At 40.7% G+C, this 13,502-nt stretch overlaps 1 protein-coding gene across 1 annotated transcript in view; it reads left to right on the top strand.

Annotated features, from left to right (window-relative positions):
- LEMD3 (LEM domain containing 3) overlaps positions 1-13,502 on the top strand; it is a 78,439-nt gene that overhangs the window by 33,920 nt on the left and 31,017 nt on the right. The window contains exon 2 of the mRNA XM_053555594.1: positions 11,508-11,545. Coding sequence (XP_053411569.1) covers positions 11,508-11,545 — 38 coding nt within the window. The remainder of the gene's footprint in view (positions 1-11,507; positions 11,546-13,502) is intronic.

Here is a 13,502-nt window from a genome sequence, read left to right as displayed (position 1 = left end):
TACTGAAAAGTAGATCACTCAAACTTTGGGACCTTGAACAGTATATTAAGATTGAGCTGCCATAATATAAGTAGACATACTGAAATTGCTTTTGTCTACATTTGAATGTGTTCCTTGTACAGTAGTCACTTGTTACCCATGGTGTATGACTCCAGGACCCTTGTGGATACCAGAATCAATCCATGGATGCTCAAGTCCCTTATATTAATATAAAATGGCATAGGGTTTGCATATAGCCTGTGTACATTTTTCCATATATTAAATCATCTCTAGATTATAATACCTAATACAGTGTAATTGCTATGTAAATAGTTATGCTATTTAAATTTTTTTTTATTTTTTATTGTTGTACTATTAGTTCATATTGGTTCATCCCCTGCTCCTCCTCCAAATATTTTTTTATATGAAATCGATTGAATCCTTGAATGTGGAACTGATGGATACAGAGGGCTGTATTTGTACTACTTTCTTCCTAACATCGGAGTACAAACATTACAAGGGTATCTGCCAAAGTTACATGGTGGCAACTGCCTAATTGTTTCCCATTGGAGTTTGTAGACACTAAGACATACCTCTTTGGTGGGTAATTCATCATTAACTGTATAGTTTACCTTCGAGTAAATTATTGATATTTAATTAAAGTTTAAAAATCTTCTTTTAGGCTCGGTGCCCATAGCTCAGTGGTTATGGGCACCGGCCACATACACCGAGGCTGGCGGGTTTGAACCCAGCCTGGGCCTGCTAAACAACAATGACAACTACAACAAAACATAGCCGAGCATTGTGGCAGGCGCCTGTAGTTCCAGCTAAGCTACTCGGGAGGCTGAGGCAAGAGAATCACTTAAGCCCAAGAGTTGGAGGTTGCTGTGAGCTGTGACATCATGGCACTCTACCGAGGGCAACATAGTAAGACTCTATCTCAAAAAAACCCAACAGGTTTGGTGCCTGTAGCTCAAACGGCTAAGGCGCCAGCCACAGACACCAGAGTTGTCTGGGTTCGAACCCAGCCTGGGCCTGCCAAACAACAATGACAACTACAACCAAAAAATAGCCAGGTGTTGTGGCGGGTGCCTGTAGTCCCAGCTACTTGAGAGGCTGAGGCAAGAGACTCTCTTAAGTCCAGGAATTGGAGGTTGCTGTGAGCTGTGATGTCACATTACTCTACCCAGGGCAACAGCTTGAGGCTCTGTTTCAAAAAAGAAAAAAAAAACCAACTAACTTCTTTTAAACTTTTTTTTTTTTTTTAAATAATGGGACCTTAAATTTTAGTTAATTGTCAGTCAGGAAATCTATTAACTATTCTTTTTTGAGTTGTTGATGCTTTAGTAAGATCAAATTCACTTTTGGAAGGAATAGGTTGTTGTTATAGTCTTAAGTGTGTAATATTTTGGTGTTTTCTTGATTCGCTAATGATTTAATATTCTATTTTAGTAGTATTTTATTTAGATAAGTGAAACTAGTCTTATGAAATCATTGGTAAATGAATCACTTCCCACTTAATAGATTAAGAATTTTATAAAATTTATGAATATTTGCAGACATTTACTTTTTAAAAATTATTAGATACAAGGCCTTATATTTTTTACTATTCTCCAATATACTTAGTTTCTGATATTGTTCTAGTAAAAAAGAACTTAAGATCTTATTTGTAATTTAAATTATATGAATTTCTTTTGTTTTTTTCCTTTCTTTCTTTCTTTTTTTTTTTTGAGACGGAATTGCAAGTTGTTGCCCTGGGTAGAGTGCTGTGCCATAGAGTAGAGTGTCATAGCTCACAGCAACCTTAAACTTGGGCTCAAGTGATGCTATTTTTTTTTTTTTTTGAGACAGAGTCTCACTCTGTCGCCCTCTGTAGAGTGCTGTAATGTCACAGCTCACAGTAACCTCCAACTCTTGGGCATAAGCAATTCTCTTGTCTCAGCCTCCCAAGTAGCTGGGACTACAGGCACCCACCACAATGCCCGGGTATTTTTTTTTTGGTTATAGTTGTCTTGTTGTTTAGCTGGCCCCAGCTGGGCTGCGCCCAAACCCACCAGCCTTAGTGTATGTGGCTGGCACTGCAACCACTGTGCTACAGGCACTGAGCCTGCCTCAGTTTTTACGTTTTTGGTAGAGACGGGGTCTCGCTTTTGCTCAGGCTGGTCCCGAACTCATGAGCTCAAGCAATCCACCTGCCTCTGCCTCCCAGACTGCTAGGACTACAGTTGTGAGCCACTGGGCTCAGCTTATATGGATTTTTAAAAGTAAGTGTCTCTCTAAAACCGAGCAAAAAAACTCCTTACGTCACAATAACTCTTCTGAGTCTTTGCAAAAGAAGAATTTTTCTTCTTTGGTTTTAATTATAAGTAATGCTGCTATAAATATCCCTGTGCAGGTTTTTGTGTGGACAAAGTTTTACCTCCTTTGGGTAAATAGTAAGGAGTGCGCGATTGCTAGGTTACGTAGCAAAGTATGTTCAGTTTTCTAAACTGTCTTCCAAACGGCTGTACTGTTTTGTGTTCCCACTAGCAGGGACTGAGGGCTTCTGTCGCTCCACTCCCTCACCGGCATGTGGTGACGCCACTGTTTTGGATTTGGACCATGCTGATAGCTGTGTAGTGGCATCTCATTATTTTAATTTGCATCTCCCTGATGGCATATGATGTGGAGTATCTTTTTGTATACCTTCTTCAGTGAAGTTCTTAGGTCCATTTTTTAATAAGGTTGTTGGTTTTCTTATTGTGAGTGTAAAGTTCCTTGTATATTTTGGATAATAGTTCTTTACCAGATGTGCCTTTTGCAAATATTTCTGATAGTCTGTGGCTTTTCTTCTTGTTCTCTCTCTCTTTTTCTTTTTTTTTTTTTTAGAGACAGAGTCTCACTTTATTGCCCTCCGTAGAGTGCTCTGGCATCACAGCTCACAGCAACCTCCAACTCCCGGGCTTAGGTGATTCCCTTGCCTCAGCCTCCCGAGTAGCTGTGACTACAGGCTCCCGCCACAACGCCTGGCTATTTTTTTGTTGCAGTTTAGCTGGGGCCGGGTTTGAACCCACCACCCTCGGTATATGGGGCCGGTGCCCTACTCACAGAGCCACAGGTGCTGCCCCCTCTTCTTATTCTCTTGACAGTATTTTTTGCTCAGTAGAAATTTTTAATTTGAATGATGTTCCATTTATTAATTCTTTCACGGACTATGCCTTTATGCTATATCTAAAAAGTCATTGACAAACTCTGGGTCATCTGGATTTTCTGTTATCTTCTACCTTTATAGTTTTGTATTTTACATTTAGACCTGTGATTCATTTTGAGTTAATTTGTATGAAGGTTGTAAGGTCTGTGTGCAGATGAAATTTTTTGTAATGGGTATTCATTCTTTGTAGCACCATTTGTTGAAAAGACTATCTTTGCCATTTTACATTCCCGTTGCTCCTTTGTCAAAGACCAGTTGACTATAGATTATATGGATCTATTTCTGGGCTCTCTGTTCTGTTCCATTGATCTCTTTGATCTTTCACCAGTTCCACACCATCTTGGTTACTGTAGCTTTAGAATCTTGAAGTTGTATACTGTCAGTCCTCCACCTTTGTTGGGATTCTGGGTCTACTGCCTTCCATGAAAACTTCATTTATGAATGAATGACAGAGTGTCACTTTGTCATCCTTGGTAGAGTGGTGTCATAGCTCACACCAACCTCAAACTCTTGGGCTTAAGTGATTCTATTGCTTCAGCCTCCCTAGTAGCTGGGCCTACAGGCGCCTGCCACAATGCCCAGCTATTTTTAGAGACAAGGTCTTGCTCTGGCTCAGGCTGGTCTCGTGAGGTCAGGCAATCCACCCGCCTCAGCCTCCCAGAGTGCTGGGATTACAGGTGTGAGCCACCCTGCCTGGCTCCCAAAACGTTATTTATTTGTTTATTTTTATTTATTTATTTTTTTTGAGACAGAGCCTCAAGCTGTTGCCCTAGAGTGCTGTGGCATCACAGCAACTTCCAACTCCTGGGCTCAAGCAATTCTCCTGCCCCCACCTCCCAAGTAGCTGGGAGTACAGGCGCCTGCCACAATGCCTGGCTATTTTTTAGTTGCAGCCATCATTGTTTGGCAGGCCTGGGCTGGATTTTAACCTGCCCAGGGTGCATGTGGCTGGTGCCTTAGCTGCTTGAGCTATAGGTGCAGAGCTCTGTGTGTGTGTATATATATTTTGCAGTCTTAATTTTCTTCTCTTTTTAATTTTAGAAGTCTCATTAAGATATCATAAAGCTCAAAGTCCTATCTACTCTACCAAGAACCCCAACTAAGGCAGTTTATTTCAGATAACAGTGTTTCTGATCTCTAGCATTTCTTTTTGGTTCTGTCTTGGAATTTCCATCTCTCTGGTTATTGTACCCGTCTGTTCTTGCATGAAGCCTTAAACATACCAATTGCAGTTGTCTTAAATTTTTAGTCCTGCCATATATAAGTCCAGTTTTGATATTTGCTTTGTCTCTTCAAAATGTTTTTTTTTTTTTTGCATTAGTGTTTCTTAAAATTTTTTCTTGATAACCAGACAAGTAAATGTTATTTTTAAGCCATTAGTGATAATGATAATGTATTTGTGTTGGGTGTGGAGAGTGTTTTCTACAAGTTCAGACAATTAAGTCCCCAAACTCATCCTAGAAGAAGTGCTGTAGACCTCATGGTTGAATATCAGTGCACTCAGCAGATGGCCCAGGGTTACTTCAGAGGTGACTGTAGCGATACTGAGCAATGAGGTAGATAGCACTTTTTCTAGGATGAGTTCACGAACTTGATTGTTGGACCTTGTAGTCCTGTAGTCAGTCTTTCAGTGAGCCAGTGAACTTCAGAGAAACTCTCGTCACCTCCCCACTCCTAATCCTACCCTTTGGTGGGATAGGATACCCAGAGGAGGCTGGAATAGGGCATTTCTCTTCCCCAGGTCAGTTAGACTCTGGTTGTGCAGTTTCTCTAAACCTCCAGCAGTTTGTTGGTTTTGGCTCAGGAGTCCCTGCCCGGCACTCGTTCCCTCAGACATAGCTGCTTGTGGGTTTCTGTTCAGGGAAGTAGTGATTCTCTTTACTTACCTGTTAATTTCTTGGTTTTGGGAGTACTAGTAATAGGCTTGTGACCTTCTGTTAATGGATCTAACAAGAGTTGTTGATTTTTCAGTTCAGTATTCTACTTGTTGGGATAGAGTGGCGACTTCTAAGTTACTCACACACCCAGTTGGAGTCTGGGCTTCTGATAGGATTTTAGTACCACCAGACATTTCTTATTTATTTTACTTTTCCTTCCCTAACCTTTTTTTTTTTTTTTTTGTAGAGACAGAGTCTCACTTTATGGCCCTCGGCGGAGTGCCGTGGCCTCGCACAGCTCACAGCAACCTCCAACTCCTGGGCTTAAGCGATTCTCTTGCCTCAGCCTCCCAAGTAGCTGGGACTACAGGCGCCCACCACAGTGCCCAGCTATTTTTTGGTTGGAGTTGTTTGGCAGGCCCAGGTTGGATTCGAACCCACCAGGTCTGGTGTATGTAACTGGTGCCGTAGCCACTTGAGCTACAGGTGCCAAGCCCCTAACCTTTTTTTAATGCAAAATTTCAAACAAGAAGCTGAAAAAAATTATCTTGTCAATACTTCTGTACCTTGCATAGATTCTACAATTGGTTTTTTCTTTTCGTTTTTCTTTTTTAGTCAGAGTTTCACTCTCTCTTGGTAGAGTGTTGTAGCGTCACAGCTCACAGCAACCTCAAACTCTTGGGCTTAAGTGATTGTTTTGCCTCAGCCTCACATGTAGCTGGGACCACAGGCACCCACCACAACACCTAGCCATTTTTTGTTGCAGTTATCGTTGTTTAGCTGGCCAGGCCTGGATTTGAACCTGCCATCCTCGGTGTCTGTGACCAACGCTGTAACCACTGTGCTACGGGCGCCCAGCCTACAATTGGCTTTTCTATATTTGCTTTATGGATGTTATCCTTCATTTGTTCTATCACCATTTTGTTCTTTTAAAAAATTATTTCAGGCTCAGTGCCTGTAGCAGGTGGTTAAGGTGCCAACCACATGCACTGAGGGTGGCAGGTTCGAACCTGGCCAGTCCAGCTAAACAACAATGACAACTGCAACCAAAAAAAAAAAAAATAGCCGGGCATTGTGGTGGGCATCTGTAATCCCAGCCACTTAGGAGGCTGAGGCAAGAGAATCACTTAAGCCCAAGAGTTTGAGGTTGCTGTGAGCTGTGACACCACAGCACTCTACCCAGGGTGACAGCTTGAGACTGTCTCAAGAAAAAAATTTATTTCAAAGTAAGTTGAAGACATTAGGTTACTTTCACTTTATGAATTTCATGTGTAATATTAACAAGAGGGTTTTTAAGGTAAAATTTGCATATAGTGTAATGTCCTGATCTTTAATGTACTCTCAGATGAGTTTTGACAAACTCACGCGGCTGTAGAACTTAAGTCCCCACGATATAGAACATCAACCTTCACCTCTGAAAGTTCCCTCATCCCTGTCAGTGTTTCATCACCGTGGTGTGCAGTTCTGCTCTCCCTGCTCAGCACACACTTGGTGCCAGGGAGCGCAGGGCCTTGGGACAGGCATGGTTTGTCCTCTTGTTGGGGGTGGGAGGACGCCACGCACTTAAATCATAGAACACAGAAGGTAGTAAAGAGACGGGCGCAAATCATTGGATTCCAACAAGAGGAAGGGGTAAGCTGCAGCAGTTGGGGTTCTTTGTGGTTACAACATAGCTGCAAACTGAACCAGGAAGGCAGAATGGAGGAGAAGAGAAATACAGGTGACCACCCAGGGGACTGCACCAAACTGGTCGCAGATGGACTAGGCCTGCGGTACAGGTACAAACATTTAGGTGAACTTGAGGTGGTGAGTGTAGGTCAGTACTTCTTAAAGAAGACCGGAAAAGATCAAAGGCTCAGAGTCTTTCTGAGGGAATGTTTCTCTGTGTTGTAATTAACAGTAATTTCAAGTCGACACAATAGAAAAATGTTCCCCAGACTGAAGCTGGCTGTGTGGATGCCGAGGAAGCTGAAGGCAGCACCCTGAGTGGACTAGTGCTTGTTTTGTTAGGTCACAAATAGCATATACTCTCATTCCCTGAGGTTTCTCCCTTAGAGTAAAATATAGATGCCCTCCACAGCCCGCCTTACCGACTGCGCAGAATCTGGCTCCGTTTGCTGCTTGCTGTCCTCTCCCCACTCTGCTCTGGCTGCGCCGGCTCTTGCCCTTCCCAGGAGGTCTCTGCCAGCCTCTCTGCCTGGCACGGCCTCTGTGCTGCCCGCTGTCCGTCCTTCTGGGAACCCCTTCCTCAGGGGTCACATGGCTTGCTCCCTCTGCTCCCTCCGCTTGCTGTGCGAATGCATCTTAGTGGTTCTTTCTCTGACCATCTGATTTAAAACTGTTTTCTCTCTCACACATCAAGTCCCATCCTGCTGCGTTCCTCCAAAGCACGTAGACCCATCGGATGTGCTGTGTGTTTTTAGGGTTTACTGTTCATTGTCTCTTCTAACCCCTCTAGAACATAAAGTCCAGGGAAGCAGAGATATTTCTTGTTTTATTCAGTGCTTAGCACAAAATACTCAGTATTTTATTTGCTCTTTATAAGAACGGCTTTGGTTACCACAGGCTTTACTTCCCTTCACTGGCCCTGCATAAACAAAATGGAGCCTTTCTATGGGAGGTCATCCGTTTATTTGGTTTTCCATAAGTATATTCTTTGAAGTTAAGCCACCTGTAGATATGTTCACAATTTTTCCCTTTTTATCTGAGAATTCATAATGGTTGATGCCTTTGATTTCAGGCTAAGGGAATAGAGAAACATTGACATTTCACTAACGGATCGGTAAAATTAGTAACATTTTTGGAATTAGGAGAATCATCATGTGTCTTATAAGTAACATGAGATAAGAGTTTTTTCTTCAATCAAAATGTGATGGGAAACAATTGAAAGATTTTGAAAGACCAAATTAAATAGTTTAGGAATTGACTTTTCTTTGGTAGGATAGCTTAAAGAGAAGTCAAGTCACATTATGGACATTTGGAAGGAAAAATTTGGCATATTGAGGTTTGAAATAATCTGAGTAAAAATATTGAAGAAGAAATGGCCAAATTAGGAGAATTTGAGAAAAAGCAGTAATGAGAAGCTGTTGGGGGGAGGGTATGAAGGATGGTAATAAGTCCTAGGTGACTTCAAGGGCTGGAAGAGTGAATTGGGAAGGACTGTCTTGAAGTTAGTTAGCTTTGCTTTGCTTTGCTTTAGGGTAAGGGGTAAGAGCGGTCATTTATTCTCAGTTCCCTTCCTGGACATTTGACTGAATAGTAAATGAAGTGGCACATTTTTTGGTGTGAAATGCTTTTGAAATAAGTATTCTCTACAACAGCCTATTGGGAAGAGGGAGTGTTGTACATAGTGTATTTTTATTAGGGGCGGTAACATTGTGTATTTCCTTTAAAGACTAGGTAATTTGGATGAAATAGAAGATATTGTTGTGTTTTTAGAAATACTGAAATGATTTGGGGAAAGGAAAGATGTTTAGAGATACTTTCAGAAGTTTGGTGACATTTAGTTTGTTAAGAGTTGTGGGTTTTGGATGGAGTGAATTGTCTTCTAAAACTTAACCTCAAGGCTAAGGGTGTATCTGTTAATTGAATGGATGACAATTATAGGCATTTGGGGAAATTTTTAAATAGGTTTGTAGGGCAGAAAGCACATCCTCTTGGATTTTTATTTTTTATTTTTATTTTATTTTATTTATTTATTTTTAGAGAGTTCTATTTTGTCACCCTAGGTAGGGTGCCATGGCTTCACAGCTCACAGCAACTTCAAACTCTCAGGCTCAAGTGATTCTCTTGCCTAGCCCCGCGAGTAGCTGGGATTACAGGTGCCCGCCACAATACTCGGCTATTTTTAGAGATAAGATCTGGAACCCATGAACACAGGCAATTCACCCGCCTTGGCCTCCCAGAATGGTAGGATTACAGGTGCTAGCCACCATGCCTGGCCTACTCTTGGCTTTTTTACTTTTATTTTTTTGAGATAGTCTCAAGCTGTTGCCCTGGGTAGAGTGCTGTGGCGTCACAGTTCATAGCAACCTCAAACTCCTGGGCTTAAGTGATTCTCTTGCCTCAGCCTCCCAAGTAGCTGGGATTACAGGCGCCTGCCACAACACCCAGATATTTTTGTTATTGTTGTTGCAATTGTCATAGTTGTTTTAGCTGGCCCTGGGCCAGGTTCGAACCCACCAGCCTCCGTGTATGTGGCCAGTGCCCTACCCACTGAGGTATGGGCACCGCGTCTCTTGGCTTTTTAATACAGTAGAACGTCCATAGTTGATTTCCCTATGCTGACCACCTCCTAAGTTGACCTAATTTTCAAGGCTGGACAAGCACCACATGTACACATCAGTACAGGAGGCCTAGTTTCTTATGTTGACCACAGTTTATTGATGGGTTTGTTACAGTCTCTTGGGTGGTCAACTTACAGAGGTTCTGCTGTATGTTAATTTCAGGTATTTTATCCCACTAGGCCAGATACGGAAACCTAGAAGGACACAAAGGGCAGAGCAGTGTTTTATCAGAATTGTTTTTATCTTCTTTAGCTTTCTCTTACCTACCCCCTGCCTTCCCAGTAGCTCACAACTGCGTATTCCTCCAGCTTCCTGCAGAATTTAACACTTTTGCTGTAGTGTTAACATACAAAGTAAAATAAAGAAGCATGCCTAGATGGCATGGCCAGCACTCTTGAGGCTGGTGTGTGTGCAGTACTGGGCTTGGCTCCAGGCACGCAGGCATGAAAGACGCATGCTCCCTATGTGAGGACCCCACGGCAGGCGGTCTGCTGGGAGGGCTCCCATGGCTCCTTGAAGAGTTCATTTTCGACTTGATAGTCTGGAGAACAAGCAAGTAATTTTTCATACATAATTACAAAAGTAATGCTCACACCTGTAATCCCAGCACTCTGGGAGACCGAGGGGGGTGGATTGCACAAACTCCGGAGTTTGAGACCAGACTGAGCAAGAGTGAGACCCTGTCTCTAAAAATAGCCGGGCGTTGTGGCAGGTGCCTACAGTCCCAGTTACTGGGGAGGCTGAGGCAAGAGCATCACTTGAGCCCAGGAGTTTGAGGTTGCTGCACTCTACTGAGGGCGACAAAGTTAGACTGTCCCAAATAAAAAATAAAGTGTTCAAATTTTTAATATGGAAATTAATGTTAATAAAAATATCTTAACTAGTCTTTGAGTTCTGATTCTTAACATTTTATTTAATCTTGAAGCCACACATTATTTCTTCTATTCCTTTTTTCAGTGCTTTTGGTGTTTTCTTTCCCAACATTAAAACCCTTTTGTTATAGAGAAATAGTGTCTAAAAAAATGTATTAGCAACATCCTTATGATGATAACAGGATGCATTTTTTTCCTTGCTTTTTTATTGTACCTTGTTAAATAGGTCTCACATGAACTTTCTTAGAATCAGGCAGTTCCTGGTTCCTATGGGACTTCCTGTTTTCTCATATAAAAATAGAAAAGTATCTCAGAAAGGAAACCTGGTCAGTGTGAACTACTTTGTAAGATCAGTTAGTCTGAGTTGTGACCTGGATTGTGCATATACATCATCTGTATAAACTATGTAGACGTTTTCAGGTGTCTGAAAGCTTGGAGTATTGTTGGGTGTAATATTAAATGAGATGACAAGGAGAAAGTTCTGACTAATAACTGTGAGAAATGCTACATTTCAGCCATAAACTTATTTGTATCTTTTCTAACGGGTGTAAAAGTAGGGAGGTTGGGTGGAAATAACTCTTTTCCTTATAATGTAATATTTTATTAGAAATTTGGAGATGTTTAATACTGAGACTTAACTCTTGGCTGCTTTAGTCTGTTTGTTTTTTTTCTTGCCACTTTTATCAAGATAGATTTTTCTTTTTTTAAATCATTAGCAATCAGAATTCTAACTGAATTATTCAGTTTTAAAGCATCTGTTAAATTTCCTCAAATAGATTGACTGCTTTTAATGTACATTTTGAAAAGAAACCAAGTTAACGTAGAAACAAATGGCAGCCATCTGTAGTGGTAGCCGTGGGCGGGAAGTTCCAGTGCACCGTGCAGGACACTCTGAGCCCTTGTTTCTTTATCTCACTTAATCCTGACAACTGCTGTAGAAGGTAGCTATCATCGTTATCCCTCCTTTAAAGAGCCACAGTTTAGAGTGGCTAAGTAGATGTTAGCTCAAGGAGACGTTGCTAGTAAGTGGTGAAGCAGGGACTTGAACTCAGCTTCTCTGACCTCAGAACACCTGATCTCAGTGATTATGGAGAAAACCACAAATTCAAAGTGAGAATGGTAAGTATAGTAATTCTGAAAAATTACTTTCCCATTTGTTATCGTCAGTTTCTTTACATTTTGTTTGCATGTTTATGTTTATTTTTAGCAAAGTACATGTCGGCATTTTGGAGGGCTTCTTTGGGGGTTTTAATTCTTAGTCTTTGGTAATGCTAATAGTTCTCTTTTTTTCTTTCCTTGATAGTAGAAAACCCCTTTGGTGAAACATTTGGAAAAATACAAGTAAGTAAAAGATCATAATAACTGGTATTTTATGTCATATTTTAAATGACAGAAGTATTAGGATGACTATCAAATAAAAAGTAATAATTTTGAGGTTATTTTGGTATAACACAATATATTTCCTTAATTTGAGTATTCCTTAACTATAGTTAATTAAATTTGACACAGGCTTTCCCCTAAGAGCTGAACTATTTATCACTGTAACTTAAAAGCCAACTGCCAAGTGTGTGGGCAGTGGCACGCCCTCTGTGGATCTGCCCTGTCCTCACAAGTGTCCCGTTGTCTGTGGTCTGCCCTCCTTGACCTTGTCTTGCCCCTCAGCATCATTCATTGCCCACTGACGTGTCCCTTCAGTCACCAGGAGGCATCACTTTGGAAAGTTGCTTTAGTATTAATTTTAACCTAAATTTACTTAAGGAAAATACTTTTTCCTTATCTCTTGTTAGAGGCACTTTGAAGGTTAAGATATTTAAGCATATGATATGTAAGTCGTCATTTGTTCTAAGAACTAATGACTAAATAGATTTGTGTAGAAAATATCATTTGTTGTACTAAAAGCTGTGTAATAATGTGTAATTAGAGCCACAGCATGTTACTTTAAATTGTTATAGTGGAACTTTAAAATGATTATATTTAGTAATTCTGTTGTGGTAATATTTATTTAAAACAAAGTTGACTTTAGCAGTTGCATTAAGTGTAATACTATTATAACATCGTAATTTAAATTTAGTACCATATACTCTCTGAACATTGGAAATACAAGATTATTTTCTTCCGCATAATTTTCAGAACTGAAGTTCTGAATAATAGTAATAATTATAATGAAGATAATGGCAGTTCACTTATATTAAATGCTTATTTTGTGCAGGGCATGATGTTAAGTATTTAAAATCTATTATCATTATAATGGTTAAAAATCTCATTGAGGAGAAAACTGGCTGAGGATAGAAGAGGGAGATACTTAAAGGTGACAATTATGAGAAAACTTGGTAGAATTGTTCTATAGTTTTTCCCCCTAAGAATGGAAATTTTGCTTTACAGGATGACAGGCTTTGGTAAATGATATAATCTGGACCCTGATAAAACAGATGATCAGAATGTATCAAACTCAGATTGTAAAATTGTTTAATGAAAGGTTACTTGAAAGCTTACTCTAAATATGTATGTATTTGTGGATCTTTAGTTTGCTGGGCCATGAGGGAAGCCAAAAGTTACACATACTTTAAGCTAAAATGTTAGGAGACAACTTAAAGAGCAATCAGAATGTGGTAAGAGTGTAACCAAACTGAGACGATAAGGGCGTAACTTCCGTGTGCGTTTCAGGTTGCCGCTGGGGCTAAAGGTAATGGGACCAGGGCCTTTCTGTTTCTCTCTAAAAATGGATTTGTTTACTATATCGTAATTTACTTGGTCATTTGGATGGCATCGAGACCCTTGTAATACAGATGTTCGTTGTGAATAAGTTTTCATTGGAAAAATAATTTTTTTGTTTTTTTGGTAGACAGTCTCACTTTGTCACCCTTGGTAGAGTGCCATGGCGTTCACAGCGCAAAGCAACCTCAAACTCTTGGGCTCAAGCGATTCTCTTGCCTCAGCCTCCCAAGTAGTTGGGACCACAGGTGCCCGTCACAGCGCCCGGCTAGTTGCCTTTTGTTGTTGCAGTTGTCCTTGTTTAGCTGGCCCAGGCTGGGTTCAAACCCGCCAGCCTTGGTGTATGTGACCAGTGCCATACCACTGTGCTTCAGGTGCCAAGCCAGGAAAAATAATTCTTGAAAAAAATTATTGTTGAACTTGTGGGAGCTTGAATTCTTTGCTTGAGAATGTAACAGTGTGTATGTCATCCTCTGTGGCAGCCAGTTCCCTTATCTAGTCCAAAACACAAAGTTTATTCCTAGGTCTTATCCGTTAATTGCAGATGTTATAGAGGACCGTACCAAATGTTCAAATTTTGTTTTTG

Source organism: Nycticebus coucang, chromosome 12 (genome assembly GCF_027406575.1).
Source record: "Nycticebus coucang isolate mNycCou1 chromosome 12, mNycCou1.pri, whole genome shotgun sequence".
Classification (NCBI taxonomy): domain Eukaryota; kingdom Metazoa; phylum Chordata; class Mammalia; order Primates; family Lorisidae; genus Nycticebus; species Nycticebus coucang.
The sequence above is the reverse complement of the archived record's forward strand: the minus strand, read 5'-3'. Positions and strand labels throughout refer to the sequence as shown.